Source organism: Haliotis asinina, chromosome 9, assembly GCF_037392515.1.
Source record: "Haliotis asinina isolate JCU_RB_2024 chromosome 9, JCU_Hal_asi_v2, whole genome shotgun sequence".
Taxonomy (NCBI): domain Eukaryota; kingdom Metazoa; phylum Mollusca; class Gastropoda; order Lepetellida; family Haliotidae; genus Haliotis; species Haliotis asinina.
In genome coordinates this window covers 50,162,632-50,188,419 of record NC_090288.1, presented here as the reverse complement: position 1 = coordinate 50,188,419, position 25,788 = coordinate 50,162,632, and the positions used below count along the sequence as shown (strand labels likewise).

At 42.0% G+C, this 25,788-nt stretch overlaps 1 protein-coding gene across 3 annotated transcripts in view; it reads left to right on the top strand.

Annotated features, from left to right (window-relative positions):
- LOC137295605 (uncharacterized) overlaps positions 1 to 20,366 on the top strand; it is a 41,377-nt gene extending 21,011 nt beyond the window's left edge. For all 3 annotated transcript variants that reach the window (XM_067827041.1, XM_067827042.1, XM_067827040.1), the window contains exons 4-8: positions 9,822 to 9,979; positions 12,098 to 12,841; positions 13,196 to 14,443; positions 14,869 to 16,260; positions 16,683 to 20,366. In XM_067827041.1, coding sequence (XP_067683142.1) covers positions 9,822 to 9,979; positions 12,098 to 12,841; positions 13,196 to 14,443; positions 14,869 to 16,260; positions 16,683 to 17,777 — 4,637 coding nt within the window. In that variant the 3' untranslated portion in view covers positions 17,778 to 20,366. The remainder of the gene's footprint in view (positions 1 to 9,821; positions 9,980 to 12,097; positions 12,842 to 13,195; positions 14,444 to 14,868; positions 16,261 to 16,682) is intronic.
- Positions 20,367 to 25,788: the final 5,422 nt, after the last annotated feature.

Below are 25,788 nucleotides of genomic sequence, written 5' to 3'. Positions count from 1 at the left end.
TGTAGTCTCATCAATGATTCTTTAACCTGAATTGATGATATAATACAGGTGACAATTGAGATAGCTGTGATCATTTACTGTTTCATATACAGGTCTTCATTTCAGACCCTTTTCCCAAATATCTTCTTATTTTCCCTTTTTTCATTCCAGAAAAGCCAAACTGAATGCTTATTATTGACAACGTAGGATTGAAATGCGATATTATTAATAATGATTGTGTCCGGAATATGGAGTATACGAAGTACAAACTTTCTCACATTACTGATTAATGACACTCAGTATTTTTTAGCCCCTCAATAGCAGGCCTAAACAAGACGATGGACATAACGGACAAAATTCAGGATAAACGATTAAACCAACAGCACTGTTTTAAGCGCTTGAACAGAAGCACAATGAGCATTTCCTCACCCAACATATGACATTTTAAAAATGTCAACTGGCTTGATTTATATTTCTGAGAAAATACCGTTTGAAGAGTGCTGTAAAGAACCATTTCTCATGCTAACAGCTGTGATATTGCTGAAATGTAGCTAAATGTTGCTTTAGAAAGATCTTCTTAAAACCACAGTCACTCATTCATACGAAGCTCGCAGAGAATTTCTTCAGTAGTCTGTATGGAAGATGACAAGAGGCAATCCTTTGTCCGATTACATCCCAATGCATACATATCTGGAAACATTGCTTGAATTTCCTTCCACCGAACGAGGGGATTTGGTGAAGAAAAATGGGAATTGGCAGTTCTAAGTTTAATGTCATGTTGTGCACACCGTGTCAGATAATGCAATCAACAAACAATTGATTCACTCCTGTTTGGTGTTAACTCGAGACCATTGTGTCCAATTTACCGTCACAATCCAGTCCTGCACCTCTCACTTACACTCAAAACATGCAACACGATATAAATACACCTTGGTAAAAAGATACTATGGCACAACACTTCTCGTGGCACTTCAACCGCTTTACGGCATCTCGAAACCATATTCCCGGTATTCCGTCGAAGAAAGGTGTTCATTGAAAGTGCAAAGATTCCCGACGAAATACTTTAGGTTCTTCCCCGTGGCTAGCATGCCTAGATGACTTGCCTTGGTATTGGTGCATGCCTGGGATACAGTCCCCCGACTGGGGCATTGTCGTGATCTCGTTACAGCGCGTGAAGGTTACGAGATTTGAGTTGTGGAATTATCGGCTTTATGGACAAGGCTCGAATCTCTGCCGGAGATGAAATGTTTTCTGGCAGAAGGACATTCTAGGCAGCCAGCAGATCAACTGTGACGTTACGTCAAGGCTTCTTCTGTTGAGAGAGTTGCAGTGTTTGTCCACGTAGTCCGATTTCACACGTTCTCGAGAATTAATCCGGATTGTATGATTCATATCTCCGTTCCGATTGTGTCATTATACGCGCATCTGATTAAACAGGATTAGTTTTACATGTTAACAAACTTCAAAACGATATGCAGGTTTTTGTTTAACAGCATTTCTGCTATGTTACAACATGGTAGCTTTATAAGGGATTGTCACGATATGGCTGTAATATTGCCGATGTGACGTTAAATATTAACTCACCCACTCACATTAATGGTACAACAATACGTGGAAGTGCACCTGTGAAACGTGCAAGGCTATTGAGCTGATAATGGTATTATATGTGGTTCGTTGAAGTGGTTGACAGTCCTTTATTTTCCTCAAACACTGTTTTAAACGACCAGAGACCCAAATATCTCACTCACTCACTCACTTACTCACTGACGCACGCTTCCTCGTCCTTTATTTATGGTTTAACGCCGCAATTAGCATATAATCACTGTTACACGGAGGTATGTAAACAGATAATCCAGTGATTGGCATCACGGGCATCGATATTTATAATTGAGCTACGATTACGTGTCAACCAAGTCCGCGTGTCTGGTTCCCGTTAGTCGCCTCCAACGACAAGCTTGGTTTACTGAAGACAAATTCTAACATGGTTCTTCGCTTGTGTTGTTTCCAAAAGACGCCTGAATACTTCGCCACTCACTCACTCACTCACTCTGTTCACTTCATCGTATCGATTATTCCACTGAGACATCAGCGTAAATTGTCATCGATGCTAATCTTCCTAAACACAACACAAGCTGTTTCAGGATCACCTGCTGTGCCAACGTGACATTTATATATTTCTGGAAATAGTTAACGAAGAGTGTCATAGGCTGGATAAATTAGATCCGATGGAAATAGTACTTGATCAATAACTCAGCTCCACGTGTTATTAATATCTATCTCCACACGTGTCACCAGTCTTCGATATAAACTATCAGACAGTCTTAAATGGGTATTGTAAGGCAATGTGTTGTCCAACAGATGTATGTCAAGCAGCGTATTGACTGACTATGCTTATCAACCTATCAACAACGGTAAACTATTTTCACAACTTCAAGTTCTAGTTATTTTGGTATTAGGACATTGGCATAAATTCCGTGTTACCCAGCAATTTAAAAAATGGGTGAGAATGGAAGAATTTTCTTTTTATTTTTGATGTATTATTTTCTGATTCTCTATTCAATATTAGTCGAAACATTAGAATGTAGGAAGCTGAGACGGATTTCGGAAGTATGCCTGCTTTATACACTAAAATTTAGCAGTGCAAAAGATTTTAAAAATACGGTCGGATGGTAATGAGAAGCAAGAAATTATTTGTATCAGCCTTATGTATCATTGACTCACAGAGGACCACGCAGTATATAGTGTCATATTGATATGCCGTGCATTAATCCGTCCCCTGTGTTACAAGGCGGGATGGCCACACTGCCGTTAGTGGGTCACCTTTGCAAACATTGGGCGTGAATGCAGTAACCGAGGGACAGTCTTCAAGTGTTATATACTGGCTTTATCACAAATATTTTTGTGTATTTTCCAGCTAGACATGGTATTTTAAGATTATTCCTACAGGTTAACCTTAGGCAAACTGGTCAAACTTTGATAAGGATATTTCTGTTGAGATATTTCGATTTCTGTCCTTTTTCTCTTTCTATAAGAAAGTGAAGGGAAAAAGACGGATGTTTGCTAGTAAAAAGCGCATATGGAGACATTATTTGTAACTTTTCTGAAATAGTCATGTAGTCAAATGATTAGTTATTCGTGACAAATACATGATTAGGCGGTGTTGGTCTACGAAAAAGCTATCCAAATATGTACATATTGTCAACTACCGTCTCGGACTACTGCTCTGAATGAAACAGTCTACTTAGTCTGTCGTACAGACCCTGAAGTATATATATCCAAAAAAGCCCACGCAAGTCTAGAAAATGTGGCAAGTCTAGATTTCCATAGCTTCAGAAAATGAAGAAAGCCTCAGGGCTCCATTTCATTATATTATTTTTTTTTCACTATGAACGTTTTTTCAGTAAAATATGATCATTTCAGAGACTAGCTGTTAGTCTGCAGTCTACGCAATAAGACGTCGGAGTTTACGTGTACGTGTAACCATGACGCACCAGATTTGGGATGTTTTCATTGGTACTTACATCGTTTCAGATCATGAACTACAAATCAAAGTTTATTATCCAATACTTTTGTAGGATTAGCATGACATTGTCAAGCTGAAATAAACTCCGAGAATTCTGCTCAATTGGGAACCGATGGCATGTGTCAACCAAGTCAGCGAGCCTGACCACCCGATCCCGTTAGTCACCCCTTATGACAAGCATAGTCGCCTTTTGAGGCAAGCATGGGTTGCTGAAGGCCTATTCTACCCCGGGACCTTCGCGGGTCCCTTCTTGAAAGTAACACTTCCGTTTAATAATAACAAACTATGCGTTAAGGTTATCCCCTGTGTTGACAAATGTGTCTGATATATTCAACATTTCAACACCTGTCAAGTGAGTGAAAGAATATACTGTTTTACGCCGTTTTCAGGACAGGGGTACCTGAAATAGGCACCCGACGTAACCGTGTGGCAAATTGAACACACCCCTTTCCTTCTGAGAATTTATTAAACAATAATAGTTAGTCCTGTGTTCATAAACAAGCATAACTTCTCATCAAAACTCTTTCACATCAGAAAATATCCGTCTCGAACATCCGCTGAGACAGATTCCATTAACCTTAAACGTCAAACAGTTGTAAATATTACTATAAATGGATCATTTGAAGATACAAATACATATCTTTCTAATTATTCTAGTTTTATATTTACAACACGAAATATGTCAGGCAGATCCATTATGTATCGAAATGACAGGTATTGAGAAAATACGTTTTCGTCGTAATTTCTTAGACATGTTACAAGATATTAGCATTACGGACATGAACTGACAAACAAATTTACTACATTGCCGCGACATCTAAGCATACCTCTACAGTTCTATGACAATATCAGATTCTGGACAGTGTTTGTACATGTGGAGTCAAGCGTTAAGCTGCATAAAGACGTTGTCCTTGCTTGACCGCTGTCCGCCATCGATTGCCCGCACGTGTCTGAAGCTGGAGATGGAAGCTGAGTTTGACTGTACCGGGCGCAGTGACCATCCCCCTGCAGACTGTCTGGTGTCTACTGGTGGTAAGGTAGTCACGATAAACAACGAAGCAAAGGACCCCTTTGTTGTGGGAGCGATGACGGTGATGGAAAATTGGTCACAAACAATTTAGATGGGGCTGTGTCTGAAGAGCCTGTCCTTTGGGGGTACAACTGAGGCCGTAAACAGCATTTAGAAAGGCGATTAGTTGAGTGCAACTAGCTATATACCTCTCAGACAGAGCCAGCGGGGCATGTTAAAGTGGTCTGAAAATATTGTCAAAAATCGTAATGACGTTTGATAAAGTTGGTATGTGACCTTGCCTGTATGAGTATACATTATTAAACACTGCCTAACACTATTTATATCAACTGAAATTTGAAATTACCTGCTGAAAGTACAATCAACCATTTCTAAGTTAAATGTTCTACCAAAGTTTTCAAATAGTATGTATGGAGGTAGGAGATAAGTAAATGACTGAAGCATCAGTCGGGTTGTGTGACTGTTTTATCAAGAGAATAATCTGAATAGTAAGACTGATCATCTCCAGTGTCTGATTTCGCGAACATCTGTTGTCGACCCACATTTACATCGTTGAGTATTTTGCCTTTACGTCGGCAGATAATTCTATGGCTTTTCACATTTCAAGCCACAGACACAAGAACAATTTTCAATCACCAATGCTCTTCAGTCACTATAACATTATCAAGCCAGTTTATGTCAAGTGATGACGTCATATCTCCATACGGCACAGCATTATTCATTCAGTAGTAATTGGCATAGGCAGACATAGGCAAAGGGCTTTCTCAGAGACAAAGGCAACGTAACATGCAACATGGTCTGACGTTCAATCATAGTATTGCGCGTCGTATTTGTGTCGCATTGACCGTATTCTTATATATAAATCGATTTCAACAAGAGTACTTCATAGACAGGCCATCATCATGTTACATTGTGTTTATCACAATACCTCGGAACATGTTGCATGGTTGATTGCATACAACGTGAACTAGATCCTTTTCCATCGATTGTTTGGCATACGACTACACCACAGCAAGATGGCGCCATGAGTATTTCCAAACCTCATCGACATCATCTTGCCCTAATCACATAGAGAATTACGAACATGTTTAACGGCAATATAACTGACGTTTGAAAATAAATATTACATATAATCGTTAGGTAAACTTCCCCTTTACTTAAACCAAACCATCCACCAATTCTTCCTGACTGCCCATTCGCAGGGTTGTTTTGTACCATTCCTAAACAGAAGACGTATTCAAAGAATGCCAGACAGCTCGCCTTGTTTTAGTTAGGTCGATTCCAGTGTTGGGCACCCGCACTTCAAGGCACATTGAAGAATAGGCCCCAGTCGATCCTCATATCAAACAGCCTGAGTTCAGGTGGGCACTGAGCTATGGGACAGCAGGTGGAATCTATGACTTGTATTAACCAAGGCCTCCTTTAATTGTCCTGACTCACGGAAGGAAAGCATGTTGTTTGAGGAATCTGGTATTGATGAGCTGAGTGTTGTGGCATTGGACAAGAGAATTTGAAGTAATTGCATTACCGGTGGGACCTTGAATTTCAAACAATATTTAGTTTCTTGTGTTGTCCAAATGCATCACTGGTGCTTTGAAAAGTCGTGTTTGAAGTTCCACTGCGTGGTGCTTAATGTGTGATGGGCATTGTTTTATCACGTTTAGTTTAATTTATTTCTTCAGCGCTTTGATATAATTTGTGAATTTTCACGTATACATGATTATTTTGGGGATTCGACAATCATACAATTACAACGTTACATTGTGTTCCTGGTTGAAATTATTTGTTTTAAAATATTTGACCACAGCATACGATGTTTGTGAACGTGGATCACACTGTGCTGTTTTGATCGATGTCAGTGTTGTTGTAATCTTGTTAGCACCTCGTAACCTGTACGCTCGGAGACTCCATGCGATGTAAGGAGTTTAGTTATCACTGTTGGCGCTATGTGGCAACAATTGTTCAGATGTGGCCTGATCAATTCGTGTCAGTTTTTGTTGACATGCATTGTTCCATGCATCACAGTTACACGTCTCTCCAGCTATTAGTGATATTCAACGACATAGACGTCAGTCTGAGGAATGTCCGGCACAGTAGGGTAGTCACATAGGTACAATGTGTGAAGCCCATTTCTTGTGTCCCACGATAGTGCTGAAATATTGCTAAAAGCGGCGTAAAACTTAACTCCCTCACTCACTGTAAGTTGTCCCAGCGTGAGCATTGCAAATGCTTTGCAAGCTTATCGCGTTGGATTCAACTGATATGCTTTTACATCGTTTACATTTGAAGTGACCACATTAACATCATGTATGTTTCATCACTTTACACCAGTTTCAACATTTACATCTTGTAGGTTTCAAATAATATGCATGCACGTGGTGCAGGTTTCAAATTGTATGCAAGGACGTAGTATAGGTTTCAAATGACATGCAAGCACATCATGTAGGTTTCATATGATATGCAAGCACATCGTGTGTGTTGTGATTCATATGCAAGCACATCGTTTAGATTTCAAGTCTCAAACATGCGTATTGGTCAGTTTTCAAACTATTCACATGTACATCGCGTCAAAGGGCATGTATGCATTTGTTCATGAGAATTCGAATACACCCTACAGGCGCAGGATGGGACATGCTCACCTGTTTTGGCGAAGACCTGGTTCATAGTGATATTTTTACTATTTCGTACATGTGTTATTTCAGATCTAGTTGTAACTAGACTAACTAAACTCTGGTAGACTGTCTGGTTTTTGTGGATGCTGTATCTGACGTGCTGCACATGTATTGTACACGTGTGTATCTGCTGGAAGCCTGTTTCTGATCACATTAAGGTGAGGCTGGCTGTGGCAGATGTGATGACCTGGCAGAATACTCTCACAAACCAGACACACGTACAACTAATCAATCTAGAACAACACACGGCAACAACACTTGAGCCACTTCTCCGTTGCACAGTTGAGTTAATGATTAAAGCATCTACAGTTGGAGCTGAACGTGCTATGTGGATATCATATGCTGTATGTTGTGTGGGGTCAGGATATATCTGATTTTGTGTCAGTGTGCATATGTCTTAGTTTGTCTGTGTGTTTGACTCAGTGTCTTTGTGTCTCTGTGTGGTGTAGTGCATATTGACTCGTGCCATATATTTCTTATTTGATATCACGCTGCAATGATCATTTATTGACTAATCCATTAACTGACTTGACCCGTGAAAATCCGGGTTAGGCTTGCTTGTTGTAAGAGGTGACTAACGAGATCGGGTGGTCAGGCTCGGTGACTTGGTTGATATTAGTCGTATCTCGATTGCGTAAATCTATGCTGACGCTGTTAATCATTGGATTGCCTGGTCCAGGCTCAGTTGTGTACACATTACTGTCATATAGCTTTGCTGTTGGTCAGAGCGGCGTTAAATAACCAACCATCCAACCAAATTTAACTAGCTGCTAAGATTTCTGTGTGATTAACGGTATTACAGGTCGGATGTTATGTTCTTAACGCTTAATCAGGATTACACTACCAACAAGCAGACTTTAGTGACATGTAGAGGATTTGGTTATGATGTCCAAACTCTCTTATACTGCTATCGCTAACAAAGTAGTTTCAGTTTGGTCACCATAACATATGTGAACGACAAAATCTTGTTTATAAAGAGTGGATAAACGCTGTGCCTGTGTTTCTCGAAACATCTGAGGCCAGTGAAGACCCGGGTTTGAATTGGTTTTCAGCAGTTCATGATTGTCATAGGGGGCGACTAAGATTGGATGGCTAGGGTCGCTGACTTGGTTGATCCATGTCATCCCAATTTACGTGCATCGATGCTCATGATGTCAATCACTAGATTGTCTAGTCTAGTCCAGTACAGACCGCTGTCATATAATTGGACTGTCACTGAGAGCTGCGTTAAGCAAAATGAACACCAACCAACCAACATACAAACAAACATATTCACTCGAATAACACTTGTCGATATAATATACACCTGTACGACCAATCGACCAATCCAGTGCTTCCAGCAGACACTTTCATACACTTCACCTTAGTATGACAGAGACGACATCAATAAATAATTCAAATATACAATAATACAATAATTGATATAGCGTGTTTCAATTAGGTCCATAGCAGTGTTAATACCCATTCAAGTGATATGGATTATATGCCCTATTTCCGCAGCGTTCGTCACACTCCAACGACTTTTGAATCACCCTTTTAATATCACTCCCAATGAAACCAGTCACAGTCTACTTCCCTCGATCTTCTATCCCACGAGATATAAATATAAATCGTTCGGTCTTCTGTATGGGAAAATTGTTTCGACTTAACAGTAAAACGTTCTATCAATCTATAATTACCAATGACACGGCGTTGCCAAGCCCATTCCCTTCTTGCACTACTTTACTGCCCTGTAATCACAAGAGGCATTCCTATGGATTGATTGTAAGGGAAAGAATTTAATTTAAAAAGTATTTGGGGGCGTGCTTAGCTCAAATTACATATACACACTATGTTTAGAAGGAGTAGTTTCATTCAGCACCTTTTCTATGTCGGTAAGATGTTTGTAAATACGGTTCTGAGTCCTACAAGAAATGGCTTCTAGGCGTCATTGATTTGGGACGTCGGCGTGTACATTTCAGTCGCTTCATTACGCATTTCAGCCACAGGTACCGTTAGACAAGATTGACGGTATTTGTTATATGAAAACATACTGTTTGCCTAAACCTCCCATATGCTTTAATACAACAGACAAGCAACAATAGCGGAATCTGAAGTCTTCTTGTTAAATACAGCGACAAGGCCGCTGTTAGTCATATGATATTGAACGCGCAGAGATCAAGGATACTGCGACTTCCTCCTTTGATTTGAAATTAAATATCCCCTTGGTAAATATGTACTCTCCATACAGGGTTAGTCCAAGACGTCGTGAGATACGTCTTGTTGGTTATTGTTAGAATTTAGGGAGTAAGTCATTTGAATTTTATGACGCTTTTAGCAATGTTCCAACAATACCACAGTTTGTATACCAGAAACTGGCTTTACATATTCTTCCCATATCTGGAATCGATCGCGGGTCTTCAGCGTAACGTGACAACCGAATGTCTTAACCACTAGGCTACCCCCTTCCCGTAATGCTTTTACAATGCATGTTTAGATTATATCTATTTCTTTGGAGAATATTTATGGTTGATTCATTCAGATACATTTTTGTACTATTCAACATCATTGAGAATCCGCCTTACGGTTGAAATCAACCTTTTTTTATTAAATGAAAATTTGTGTCGTTTCTTTTCAGGTGTCATAACGTTTACGTCCCCAGGCGTGACGTCAGCTGTGAGTGGTGTACTACGTCATTTAAATCTGCTGCACATCGACATAACCGATGACGTAATTTCATGCAGAGAAGATGTTAACTGCATCAGCATGTCCCTTGCATCAAGGGCTAAGTCAGAGGTAAGAATATATTATTGCCTTATAGTGAAACCCCTTTGTTTCAGTCGAATCTTCCCTATTATCAACTGTCTGTACTTGGTACCACTGTTCCAGAATGTCATTCGTGTATGTACAGCTCATACGAAGTCAAAGAATGCCCTATTGTTTCCTATGGCTAAACTAAATCTTGAATGTTTTGAAAAAACAACCCGAGTGGTTTTTTTGTAACTTTATTTTAGCAGTACATACAGACGATGTCTTCAGTAATGACCAGAGAAGTTTCCAGACTTACATATGGATTTGTTTATGCATGTCTGTTGCCGGAACAAATGTTGTCTTGCCTTTGCATGTGTTTGTGTCGACAGCAACACGATACCTTGACAGTTTCATCTGGTATCTCCGCTATTTGATTGTGATTCATAAACATGAATAATGATACAGTCGGATTCTTACAACTTCACTTCAGTGAATCGCTGGAATATTGCTAAAAGCGGCGTAAAGCCAAACTCAATCACTCTCTCACTCACTTCATTAATTTTGCAGACATTTACAGTTACTGTGGATAGACTTTTGTAGGTTGTAACTGTTCCGATTAACAAGGCTTTGCTGATTGTTTTTTGTTGGTTTTTTTGCTGATTTTTTCATAATCCCAGATGTAAAGGAATAAATGCAACAGTACTGATGTAATGTGTATATGATTAACATTGCTAACAGTTTCCAAGGTGACATGGTGACGAAAGTCAGCTCTGTCGTTTGTACAATACACATCTGCGGCAACTAGAACAAGTAGATAATAGTGACAGAACGATTTCCACATACTATAGAGTTATATCATAATAGAGTTATATCATGATCATGTGTGTATGATCATAATGGTGTCGATGCCATGTGTTCTCGAAAAGGAGATCCGTGAAGATCCGGGGTATAGTTGATTTTCAGTAACGTACGTTTGTCACACGAAGCGACTAACGGGATCGGGTGGACAGGCTCGCTAACTTGGTTGACACATATCATTCCTATTGCGTAGGTCGATGTTCATGCTGATGACCACTGGATTGTCTGGTCCGCATCCGATTATTTACAGTTCCACGCCATATTGCTGGAATATTGCTGAATCCGACGTAAAAGTAACCTCACTCACTCACTCACTCGAAAAGGAGAACGTATCCTATCCCATTTGAATCACCTGTCACAGACACATGCAATGGCTAGTCAATTGTTTACCTGAAATACAGTCGGGTACCAGGTATGAGGAAGTATGACACATACACCTAGGATGTATCATGCTGATCTCTTCAATACGAGAATAAGAAAAAATTGGAATCTACCATGACGTTTTTATTGTTGTTTTTCACGTATACAACAATGGTAGATACCTTGTATCGTACCTGCTAGTGCACTGTAGGTATCTATTTCAGACGGGGACAATAGACGGTCGTAAAATGCATCAGAGAAGAGGCAGGCTATAAGGACTTTTGTGTGGGTGCACGTCTCATTACTGATAAATATGGTCCGACATGTTGTTAATACTCTGTTCATGATCTTTGTATTAAACAGACGAGTCATCATTTGACGAGATGATGCGTTTTTCTCTTCATTTAGCGGGAGGAGTGGGGTTCTAAAAGCACTGGTGTTTTTGAAGAATGTCGTAGGTGTTCATTACTCGATGATATAGAGGATGTATGTGTGTATTGATGCGTAGAAAGAGCGTATCTGTCGATTTCCGAGGCTGTGCATGTGATCTGTTTGAAAATAGCGGAGGTATACGTTATTTGAATACCGAGACAACACAGATTAGTAGGATTGTAATTTAAGCGTTTGTCCAGTGACCATATGAAATTAAAGAGGATACTATCACTATACGCTCTGCATTAATCACATCCTGGTGCACCAATAAGGGGAGATAGTAAATATTGAAGTAGGACGTGGTTAAATATGGACAACTATTTTTTAAGAATGAGCGTAAGTGCGTTCGTGTTTGTGTGTGTGTCCTTCACGTTTCTTAAATCTAATTTAAAGTTCTATTCTAAATCACAGAACAATTATCTCTACGGACATCGACAAAAAAAACCCACTTTTCATTGCCATTTTCAGACGAATAGAACATACATTAATATTACACACATTACTTCTTTTCAGGCAGTGCTCGAGCTTACACGTCATCTCAACTGGACTTACGTCAGCACCGTGTCACTCTCCAACACCCGGGCCGTCGCCGAAGAGCGTCTTTTTGCAGACATGGTCTCTATTGATAAAGTATGTGCATCAGAACGCCGTGTTGTCAGCAACATACAAGCCATCACAAGCGCTGTCACCAGGAGCACCTCTGAAGGAACTGTTGTCTTCACCGGAGATGCTTCTCTTGATGGCGTCTTCACCCTCACACTAGAAACCCCCAAGACCGCAATAGTTGTATCTAAAGAATTATTGTCCAATAGACGACAGCAGGACAGATACATCGAAGTTACAGATTCAAATATGAACCTTGAAGGCTTTGAAGAATTCCTCAATACCTTTACTGAAAACACAACCTTGCAATGGATTCGAGACACCAGTTATTTCCAAGGAACGTGTTTTGTGGCCGGAAGTGACGTCACGGCCATGATATCGTCATGCATCAAACCAGAATCGAACCCAGGATCTTTGGCAATGTTAGACGCCGTAGAGATTGTCAGTAGTGCTCTGGCAACAGCATTGACTATGTTCTGTTCAGAGTATGACGTTCTCACATGTCCGGCATTGTCCATGGCTGTCACACCTGTGTCCATTAGACAACGAGCCCACCACACACAGAGATCTGGGGAGCATGAACAACTGTTGGTGGAACAGAACACACAAGTTATTATTGCAACTACATCTTCATGGCCCGTTAACCTGACAGAGGTAGGTGTTTGTTGAGTATCGTGTTCTTAAATATATTAAATTTGCTGAGTCCGTGTTGATCAAATACTTTACAAACAAAAAAATAATAAATGGTTCTGATTACTCATACTTCGGTTCATATAACTAAAAATCATGTGTCAGCATTAGCCACATACAGCGTTCCATTTCAATGTCTCGTGTTTCCAAATCAATTTAATTTTTATGTAGAAAATCCACTGTATTATGGAATCGTTCAAAGTTGATGTGTACTCTTAATATCACGTGGATTGCTTCCCTTCAAAAAGAGTTTGAAAGGGTCACGGGAACGGACATTGTTTATTTATTGTTTTTGCATCTCAGTATTTTCTTCCGTAGGTCCAGACCAAACATGGCACTCTTCAGCTTCCGCAGTCCCTCCCCGAGATGTTCTACAATTCACACTGTCACGGTTTCTGCTCTGGGTGCGACATCTGCAAACCAATAATCACGTCCAACGAGAAAGTCGTGGTTCAAGAGGGAACACTTTACATCATAGGAGTATTTCCCATCCACAAGTCAACATCCGGTGTGGCATGCGCTGACCCCAACGTTCCAGGATTTCGAGTAGCTCAGGCGTTCACCGCGGCAGTTGGTCGGATCAACTCAACAGATCTCGTGAAGGATCTACCAGCTGGTGTGTCAATTGGTTGGGTTATGTTCGACTCTTGTGGCGACACAACTTGGTTTGAGAGAAAGTACCATGAGATTGACACATGCCTGTATAAATATAAAGATGCGAACGAAAAAGATGTCATTGTTCAACCAGCTAGAACCATTGCCTATGTCAACCTCGATGGAAACAGGAACCCCAAAACTTCACAACCAACGGCAATTGTGTCAAATTTCGGAATCGGTATGGAAGGACAGGCTGCTCAATATTACACTGAAGCTGTCGTATCTACTCTTATTAAAGTGCAATGGACATACGTATCACTCATACATTCAAACGACGACCATTCATCCAATATATTAGGCCTTCTCAACAGGATACGTCCCCAAACACCCATCTGCTTTGACAGAGTTTATAACACCGCCACAACACCAGCATCAGAGGCTCTGAGAAAAGCTGCAACTGAAACGGAAACCGTTATCCTCCTCACGAATACCACCGACACCGAGATTATCCTAGCAAGTCTGACTCCAAGGGGAAGAAAGTATCGCCTTCTGATGTTCACTTGGAACGTGGGAACAATCTCCGGCAAGAATCTCAGCTCTGTTGTGGAGGAAGTTCTCATTGTGTGGCCTAAATCAATGTCCAGTTCCCACGATGGCGGTATAGACATGTCTGGTAATCCTTGGTTCGAAGGTTTTCAAGAGTCCGCCAACACCTCATCCAAACCCGAGTTCTTTGCTGCTCAAGAGATGTCTGAATCCCTTCTTGTATTTGATGCTGTCAGTGCTCTTGCAAGGCAGATAAACCTGGCCTACACAAAACTGTGTCCGAAAAAGGACGGACTCTGTGATGCTTTCACAGATTTTGAAAACGTGAAGTCACATATCCAATCACAAGATAATGCTATTCGGGCAGAGTATGAAATCTCTGTCCAACGTTTTCACAAGGATGGAACAATCGTGTCTGAAAAGGTAAGGTCATGACAAAGTTTCCGGATCCCTGACGGGTTTTAACACGACTTTTCAAAAGTTGACAAATATGTCTGTATACGAGTAATATAAAACTTCTTTGGCTGGATTTATGAAACTGGGAAGTACAAACTAGACAAACTATATTGATAATTTCTTTATTTCGTGAGTGCGACGTTTCTACAGAGATTCTTCTTCCATTGTCAAGCAGGAATGTTACAAAGTGAGTGAGTTAAAACTTTGGTCGGCAACATTTAAGCGATATTGTGACAAAGATTGTAACATAGAGCAGGGGCAAAGTATTCTGAGTGTGACAAAGAAAACAAGAGAACAAGATAATTAACATAAGTGACTTGGAAGTGAGGTGATAAAGCCAGTGGGTTGACAAAAGAGGGAGGCATAGAATAACATAAGCTGTATTGTTTCAGATCGGCACAGTTGGGACAGACGGTGAAGCCGACCTCATTTTGGATGGTACAGCAGTTCTACCTTCCTCCAGCGAATGTGACGGATGGTGTCCAAGGTGTCAACGATGTCAGGGAGACCCGTCCCCTTCCAACAGATCTCTGTATCTCCCCGGTGATGTCATCGTGGCGGGAGTTCTGCCTCTCAGGAACAGCGAACAAGGAGGCCTGAAGTGTGGAGATCTGTCTACATCAGCTGAATCCGAACAAATTGTGGAAGCGTTTATGTTCGCAGTGGAGACTTTTCGCAGACGTTACCCATATCTCCTGCCCAATGTGAAAGTTGGGGGCTTGGTGATTGACTCCTGTTCAGATGCAAGCACAGCAGTTCAGAAAGTTGTGAATTTTGAAACGTGTACGACGACGTTCAACACCAACGTTGATGCTCCACCACATCCTTCCCAGACTCTCGGTTATCTCCTTTACGGCAACAAGGGTGACCTACAACAGCTGGAACAGTGTGTATCCGCAGTTGATAAACTGTCAGTTGCCACTGTATCAGATTGGGGAGAAAGTGGCACTAACACTTACTTAACCATCGACTACGAAGCCAGAAGCGAGGTATCAGCAATCGTGCAAACATTAACCTTCCTCAACTGGACTCAGATAGTACTAATCATATCTGACAAGGACATATTCAGATCGAAATCGGACCTTATTTTATCTCAAACGGCTGTGAAGTCAATTTGTGTTTCAAAGCTCATACGGTTTAATGGCACAATCCTAAGCTCGCTGCAATACGCTACAAGCCAGCTAACCTTAACCGGATTTGTTCCCATAGTAGTGATGGCGTCAAAGGAAGACACCGTCCGTTTGTTCCAGGACAGCAGTGTAAAGAGAGTTCCTCGCACATGGCTCATAAGCATATCGGCTACAGACTGGTCAGTCCTCAGTGACTTGAATGTCCCAACGGGAACACTCCTCATGGACAGAAACGGTAAACTCAGTCCTGCTTTTACCGACTTCTACACGAGCATGCTTGTTGGAAGGAACGCCTCGTCCTGGTGGCAGCAGTATTGGGAGGACAAGACCAGATGTTCTCTGACAGACACATCTCCGTATCTACAACCGTGCTCGGCAACCGCTGTTCAGAGACCGATGCCATCCCAGGTCGCCACGAGGATCATACTCGGCGTTGACGTCATACTGCACGCGGTCCACAATCAGTATGTGACGTCATGTGACCAGAAGAGGGGCTTCTGTAGGCGCTTCGCTGACGAGGGAGTAGGGCGAGTCCCAGCTTCAGCTAAAACCGTGGCTTTTGAGTTTGAGGACGAAATCATCAAGTTTGCGGAATCAGGGAAGTTGGTGTCATCCTACAGTCTTCTCAGCGTCCACCCCCAGGGAAGAGTGAAGGTATGTACAGGACGCTGAAACCTATTTGAATAATTAATAAACTCTGCCAACAGTACATAATCAAGGCGCTGGTGCCCTCGATGATTTGATATCAATCTGAGTGGCACATTATATTATCATTCACAGCTCTCTAGAGATCATACACATCTAGGCGCAAAGTGTGATTGCGACTTTCTCTTCCTTTGGGCTTTTCTTCTTTAATACCAACACGGGGACACCCTGTACTAACCACACTAGCTTTGTGAAGCTGCTCTTTGAAATACTGTTCGGCATAATGATATGGATATGGTGTAACTCCTGTATCAGTGGAGATCATGTATCTTTACACGCCAAAGTGACCACTCGCTAGCTCGCGAAGTAATAATACACACGCAAATGGAAACATTTTTCAGTTTTGACATTATGTTTTTGTTTTATTTCAGGCAGGAGAATGGCGGAGCGGTCAGCTTCAACTGGACGCCAGCAAACTCTACTACATCGACGGACAAACGTCTGCCAACGTTGCTCACTGTCAAAGCAAATGCATCTGCCTCAACAACGTCACCACCAAGCGCAACATCACACCGGCGGATGCTGTTTTCTACGAAACCTCGGGAAGATTTAACGGAGAGCTGTGGGCCACAGTCATAGTCACCATATCAGCCGCCGGGGCCTTCGTCACCCTCATTCTCATCTTCTACGTCATCTACAAAGTCTGCGCAGGCGCACTTGCCAAGCGTTACGTCGGACTAGGCCTCCTGCTGCTTATGGGAGTTCTCCTCCTTTATCTGGCTGTTCTTCCATTTGTGTTCACGCCCTCCGATACGGTGTGTGGCCTACGGTTTTTCGCACCAGGTTTTACATACTGTTTGTGCTTTGCTACCGTCTTCATAAAAATGACGTCCATACGGGACTATAAGCTGATTGGTTTAGGTGGGGAAGTCTCCAATCTGAACCAATTCTTATCCGTATTTTTCGTCACAAGTGTCCAAATTGCGATTGGGATTCAGTATTGGGTTTTAAAAGCTCCTTTCATCACAGAAAAATCAACCGGATCTCAGACATTCTACGCATGCGCGTTCCAGCGAAGCGAGTTCCTTGTGTATTTGGTGTACGTCATGTTTTTGCTCGTGCTCAGTTCCTTATATGGAATCGGGGTGCGCAAAGAGCAAAAGAACATGGGTGAAGCCCGTCTCCTGTTAACGAGCAGCTGGCTGTGCGTGTTTGTGTGGGTAGGGTGGACAATTGTCCTCATGGTCCTCGACGTGACGCTCATTGAACCAGTGGTCAGCGCGGGAATCATGGCGTGCGCGACACTCATGCTCACTGTCATATTCATTCCAAAAATACATATGGTCGCCAGGCTGAAATATGACGTCTCCAAGCAGACAACTTCCATGCAGAATGGATACAAGGTGGATCCAGATTTCATGTTCGAGAGGCCATACTCTCTTCCAGGAACCTTAACAAGCTCATACTCGTCCGTGAAAACCTACCCCAAGAGCATTGAACATTTTGACTCGTCATTGAGTTATTAGTGATACCTGCAGACACTAAATCTAATCGAAGGCTACAGTGAAACCTCGTTAAACCGGATGTTCGTCAATCCGGACATCCTCTCTTCTCATTATCATTTGGGAAGATATCCTGCATCGTTATTTATTAAGACACATTGTAATTACTGTTCACTGGACACCTGTTTATGCAGATTCGGAGAGAAACTTATAGTCCTCAGTCCAGATTAACGGGTTTCACTGTACCTGAAAACTTGACACTCAAAAAGGGAGGCAGAAACTCGCTTTTCAAGTGCAAGGCCAGAATTCTTGTCATTTGTGTTGATGATACCTCACTACTGCAAACGTGTTATGTTTGTCCACCTTTTGTATTTCCGTTAACTTTGTCTGCTACCATATGTTTGGCGGTGGATCGTTCCGAAGATACATATTTCAATCATCATCGAAGACTCCGCTTCGATTCTCCTCTCAGTGAAGTCAGTGACTGATTTCCATATGTCGATAATGGAGCTTTACATTCTCTACATTTTCTCGGTATATGTACAGCAGCGACGGGCATTAGCCCTTCCCGATGTGCATTTTACCCACAGGGCAAACTGCTTTCCATTCAACCTACTGAGGCGCAGTGCTTTCCATATACCAAACCTGATTCCATATGCTATCCATATAACCTGAACCATGGTTCTTTCCATTTCTGTATCCTACTCCATATGCTTTCCATTTAACCTGCTCGAGGCCAGAAGCTTTCCATTTAGCCTACTCGAGGCCAGAAGCTTTCCAATTAACCTACTCGAGGCCAGGAGCTTTCCATTTAACCTACTCGAGGCCAGAAGCTTTCCATTTAACCAGTTTTACGCCAGAATGCTTGCCATTTACAATCTACTTGAAACCCCATTTTCACTTCACATACGTCGCAATCAACCATTCATCGACTTAGGTTTAACATTGAACATAGCAGCCCTGAGTGGATGTACATGCATGGAAGGGACACTGTGTTACATTACCTTGTGTTACTGGGTATTGTATGTTTGTACATTAACATTGTTCTTCGTCATCTCCCTGTTAGTACCTGTGCATAGATCTGACTCTTCATCTCTTCCCTTGTGTTCACGCTGTCCAGGTTATTTTGACAATGATGATCAATGACAATCAGATGACTTCTTTGTGTTGACCTGCATCCATATGCATCGATCTTAACCTTCTGACGTCTTCATAAGTCTAGAATGAGTGAATGCCTGTTGCTTTACGCTGTATCATTAAAGCTGCTCTAGCAAGGCAGGTATAATTTAGTCACGATATAGGTCCCGTTCCACAAAGAAGTTTCAGAGCTAAGCTCATCCTATCTCTAAGCATTGCACATACAATGCTTCATCACATGTTGGCTACGTGGTCCCCATTTATGATCGTACGAAGTTGCCCTAACTGGTTTTACAATTGGGATGAAGTAAGCGTAAAGCCGTTACGCCCATGCTGTGGAATTTGGCCGAGTCAGAACAACAACAAAAACAACAACAAATTTAAGAATACCACCTATTGTTTCTGTTCAAATCATTATCTGTCGATTGTTACTGTATCTACAGCCTATTCAAGTAGTTACATCATTATTTCATCTACAGTAGAGATTGGAACTCCAATAATCCGTCCCCCGTTAATCGAGATCCTGTGCTATCCAGACGATAACCATTACAACGAACCCACGATTCGTCAGGATTTCGGTATACCGCGCGATTTTATCCGGATCTGTACCGTCCATATAAACGGGGTTCGCTTTAAGTTTGGATTGAATGCATAAGACCATTTACACGGCTGGTCGTCGTCCCTAGTGACGTCTCTATTCTAATGACGTGACGTCGAGTCCATTATGTCGAAGTCGTCCACTATAACTAGGTTTCTCTTTTGTTTAGATGGCGATCGAAAGTTGACAGGGTGTCATCTATTCAAGTCGTAATACCGAATAGGAGTGCGAATATTATGTGGTCATAAATGCTGACATTGCGTACCAAGACGAAGTAATTGTAGTTGATGTGAATATTGCAATGACAGATACACTGACATCGACATAGGATATGATGACGTTACGGAGCAGTATATGTGGACATTATGAAGAAGGATATGCTACGATTGAAAAGACCGAAATGTAGACCTTACGATGACGTTAATGTGGGCATTGTGAAGAAGTAAATGTGGACACTATGCAATAGGATATGTGGACATTTAGAAAGTAGGATATGAGGATCTTGTAAAGAAGTAAATGTTGACATCACGTGGTAGGACATGTGGACATTACCGAGTGAGAATGAGGACCTCGTGAAGAAGTAAATATGGATATTACTGAGTTGGATATATGGACATTAGAAAGTAAGATATACGGATATTGCAGACATGAAAATGTAAACATTACGAAGTACACGATGCCGATTAGGAAATGATCTCCCAACCTGACGGGGTTGGACCAGCGTCTCTTCCACTTTGTTGTACCATATACTTGCCTAGACTTCCACACTCCCGTTTCTGTGTTATTCCTTATTTCATCATGACTTGTTATCGGGCGATAAGATATCAACACAAACATGTATGTATCATATGTAAATAAATATTTATACTTATAACTTACATGTGTTCATTGTTAGTGCTAAGGGGTAAGGCCTCCTTTGGAGTTACGGAGTCCAAAGATTTGTCTGTGACTGAGGCCAGTGTAGATAACAAAGGTTAAACTTGACTGCTTCACAAAATAGCATAAACACATGGGTATAATGTTATTCCTGCCTACGGGGCGGTTGGTAGCCTAGTGGTTACAGCGTTCGCTCGTCAAGCCGAGGATCCTGCTTCACTTCCCTACAGGTCCATGTCTGGTGTCCCCCGCCGTCATATTGCTGGAATTTTGCTACCACCTGAGTAAAAATGAGCTCACTCGATCAATACTGAACACTATCTCACTACCAATTATATCCTTAAAAAACTTACGATGGAGGGATTTTTTAAAGTAGAGAAAATATACACACTTCAATTGTTATGGTTGGGCATATACAAATGTGCACGTGTCTTTACATACAGGTTACAGATTCAGTATTTATAAAATGCATCAATGTGAATGAGAGGGTGGTATTCAGATATACCACGGAATGGCTTGATGTAGGGTTATGACGTAAAGCGATGCACTCCTTGGATGTGAACCACTTATGAAACTCACAGGTTCCTGTCGCGGCCAAGGGACAGCCAACAGTGAGTTGCAGACCTGCTTCGTGAAATATATTTAAATATCTTTGTACAGCCAAACGTATTCACTTTTTGCACGAAGATGCAATTCTCAGGCATTAATTGCAAGGATGCCAAGTTCTTGTTCCATTTCAAGATACAAAGCAGCGCATACATAAAGTATGACATGATATGTGTACAGTGATGATGTGATGACAGTCATAATTATAAAACAGTAGACTGAAAAGGTTGTTTTACAGTGTTTGAATTAGAGACACAGTAGCGAACATTTATGAATACTTCACTTGTTGTCATGGTCACGGAGAGATGGTTGTTGTGAGTATGTCCATCGTGTACAATCAACACGATCTGTATGACAGAAAAAAAATAAAGGTTTGCGTTTGGATTTTTACTTAACGCCGCACTCTGTGATCAACACCATGAGCATCGATCTATGCAAGAAGGTTACAAGGACAGGCGTCAACCATGTCAGTCAGCCTGATAACCGGATCCCGTTAGTTAACTCATAAGACAAGCTTTCACGACGGTTCTAACCCTGATCTGAAGAGTAAAGGTTATAACAAACATCGATCCTTGCCTGACCCCACGCAAGAGCCGTTGATATTACGTCGTCAGTGTTTCTTCGTCTGTGCTCGATATAACTGACGTATATGTGCTAATATTTGAAAGAAACAGATTGTTGTTTACATTCAAGCCTTAGAGCGAATGCTGTTTGGGGAAACTGCCCTAATTCCCTGAATAGTACCTGAGCTTTCGCAGATTAATTCTTACCAATTAATAGGGGTATAGCAAATCCATGTATTGTTAGATCGAGGTCTACACTTAAACCTTTAGAATGGGAACTATTAAACGTTAATTTATGTATTGGTAATCGTATTTGCGGAAAACACGCCAGGATACGCTAGAAAACGTATGTGTTCGGAATACATCCCCGGTACAAACTATATGTTGCAAGTTCCAGCTAATGAGGATTAGGTGGTTAAACTAGAGCTGTCTGGCACCCCGCCTTGACGATGTGAACATCATGTGCCACCATGACATGTTCTGAAGGGGCGGTGAGGTAGCCGAGTGGTTAAAGCGGTCGCTCCTCACGCTGAAGACCCGGGTTCGACTCCCCACATGGATACAATGCGTGAAGCCTATTTCTGGTGTCTCCCGCCGTAATATTACTTGAATATTGCTAAAGTGGCGTAAATCTACACTCACTCACGCATTCTGAAATAACACGAACATCATCGTGGAGTGGACAACTGTAGGCCAAGGTCGGTAACTCTCTCAAAGACTGACGCAGACACCTTTTAAGTTTCTTGTAACTGTAATTGTTGCAGAGAAGATGAACCCATCTCATGTTGCTGTTACGTGAGTATACAGTTCTGTTATAACGAATGTGAAACAAAGTCAGTATGAATACGTAGTTGCCAGTTGTTAGAGAAAACACCGAAGGCGACAGTGTGCGAAGCGGCCTAGAAAGAGCAGAGGTAGAGCAATGATGACAACATTTTACATCGACCGGATTGGGTTTAGTTTTTACGCTACATTCAACAATGTTCCAGTTATATAACGGCGGTCAGTAAATAATCGAGTCTTGACCAGACAATCCAGTGATCAACACCGAGAGCATCGATCTGAACAATCGAGATGCGATGAGAATCAAGTTAGCGAGTAAGATCACTCGATCCCAATAGTCACCTCTTACGACAACTATATGTTCCTGAAGATCAATTCAACCCCGGATCTGCACGGGCCTCTTCACCAGATGCGTTCGCGGAGTATATACTGATTACAGTGAATAGACATCTGTATTGTGTGCGGTGATACGGGTGCAAAGTTAAGCATATGCAAGGTGATCAGTTTCATCGCGATTTATTCCATACGCAAAAAATAGCTTTTTGTATTTGTAGCACGCGTGTTGTAAACTGTATTATATGCAGAAGAATAATTTCTATTCAAGCAAAACTGACTATTCTGAAGACACGTTTTTGTTTGTCATCAGGACTCAGTGTATACACTTACAGGTATTCAGTATCACGGCTCTAGTCCTAGCACCGCGGGATGCCGGTAGGGGGGCCCATTGTCGTGTCACGCACAAACACAGGTCGCCTTGGGTTGCTCATTGTAGATATTTTGAAAGTTTGAGAAATGTCAATGTTCTATACTACTGCGTGTAAATTTAAGATGTCTGACACACGAGCAGAATTGCAGTGTCCGAGATTACATGGTGGATGGTTGGACTGTATGGCACACGAGCAGAATTGCAGTGTCCGAGATTACATGGTGGATGGTTGGACTGTATGACACACGAGCAGTGATGCAGTGTCTGAGATCACAGGGAGGATAGTTGGAGTGCTTGACACACGAGCAGTGATGCAGTGTGTGAGACCACAGGGAGGATAGTTGGAGTGCTTGACACGCGGACAGTGATGCAGTGTGTGAGACCACAGGGAGGATAGTTGGAGTGTTTGACACACGAGCAGTGATGCAGTGTGTGAGACCACAGGGAGGATAGTTGGAGTGCTTGACACGCGAGTAGTGATGAAGTGTGTAAGGCCACAGGGAGGATAGTTGGAGTGCTTGACACGCGGACAGTGATGCAGTGTGTGAGACCACAGGGAGGATAGTTGGAGTGTTTGACACGCGGGCAGTGATGCAGTGTGTGAGACCACAGGGAGGATAGTTGGAGTGTTTGACACACGAGCAGTGATGTAGTGTCTGAGACCACAGGGAGGATAGTTGGAGTGCTTTACACGCGAGTAGTGATGCAGTGTGTGAGACCACAGAGAGGATAGTTAGGGTGTTTGACACGAGAACAGAGATACAGTGTCCATGACTACATGGTGGATAGCTGAAGTGTTTGACACGCGAGTACAGATGCAGTGTCTACAAACTCGGGATGTTTAACTGCCGAGAGTTGATGAAGTACTTTTGACTGTACAGAGGGGACTGTTGGTGTCTTTGAAAGACGAGAGGAGGAGCTATGAATCAGACCTCAGAGGGGACAAATAGAGTGACTGACGAGAAGACATGCAATGCTAGGGGGTGATGATTGAGAGTTTTAAGAGTAGCAGAGATACATGACTGAGATCACGTTATGGATTGAAATACATGCATGGGATTACACTGGGCAGTTGGGATAGTGTGCAAGTTTGATTGTTGCTCAGCAATATTCCAGCTATGTGGCGATCGTATCATCGAATCGGACCAGTCAATCCTGTGATCAACATCAAGAACATCGATGCACGCAAATGGGACACGGTGACATGTCAAACCAGGCTGCTGAGGACCATTTTTAACTTTACGGGTGTATGTTAGACAAACGGAAAAGGACGGAACAGACGAGATCACAGTTATTGACGGTTAGGCAGACGAACGTTCGTACAACCGTGTAGGCACGGTTGCGTAGGTCTGACAGTGTCTCAGGTGAGCAGAGATCGAACAGAGAGTGAGGCCATAATGGATGGCAATGTTTGACGGGACTGAGAGGACAGAGTAAACAGTAGGAAACGATTAACACGATCAGATATATAATGACAGACCACATCATGTGTAAAGTTTAGAGTATTAACCCTCACAAGCAGCAAAGTGGACCAGATCATGTTTTATATGCACCTTAAACGACAAGTAGAGTAGAACACATAGCCATAATTGAGGAAGGTTAAGTAGACACTAGGTGGAGTATAAATCTTGACATAAAATGCATAGACATGGTTAGATCGAATAAAGTAAACACTGTCACATATAGACATTAAGTGAAGTAAACATTGCCACATATAGACGTTGGGTGCAGTAGACATTGTCACATATAGACGTTAGGTGCAGTAGACGTTGTCACATGTAGACGTTAGGTGCAGTAGACGTTGTCACATGTAGACGTTAGGTACAGTAGACATTGTAACATATAAACGTTGGGTGCAGTAGACATTGTCACATATCGACGTTAGGTACAGTAGACATTGTAACATATAAACGTTGGGTGCAGTAGACATTGCCACATATAGACGTTAGGTGCAGTAGACATTGCCACATATAAACGTTAGGTACAGTAGACATTGCCACATATCGACGTTGGGTACAGTAGACATTGTAACATATAAACGTTGGGTGCAGTAGACATTGCCACATATCGACGTTAGGTACAGTAGACATTGCCACATATAGACGTTAGGTACAGTAGACATTGCCACATATCGACGTTAGGTACAGTAGACATTGCCACATATAGACGTTAGGTACAGTAGACATTGCCACATATCGACGTTAGGTACAGTAGACATTGTAACATATAAACGTTGGGTGCAGTAGACATTGCCACATATAGACGTTAGGTGCAGTAGACATTGCCACATATCGACGTTGGGTACAGTAGACATTGTAACATATAAACGTTGGGTGCAGTAGACATTGCCACATATAGACGTTAGGTGCAGTAGACATTGCCACATATAGACGTTAGGTACAGTAGACATTGCCACATATCGACGTTAGGTGCAGTAGACATTGTAACATATAAACGTTGGGTGCAGTAGACATTGCCACATATCGACGTTGGGTGCAGTAGACATTGCCACACATAGACGTTAGGTGCAGTAGACATTGCCACACGTAGACGTTGGGTTCGGTAAACATTGCGACATATCCAGTATAGCACACATAGTTACAAAGAGGTAATGGCATCGGCGTCGGCGTCGTCAGCATCATTATCATCATCATCATCATCACAATTACACCACCGCCCGGGGTTATAGGGCAGCATAGTGATTAAGGAGTTCGCTCCTCACGCCGAATACCTGGATTCAATTCTCAATAATTGCACAATGTGCGA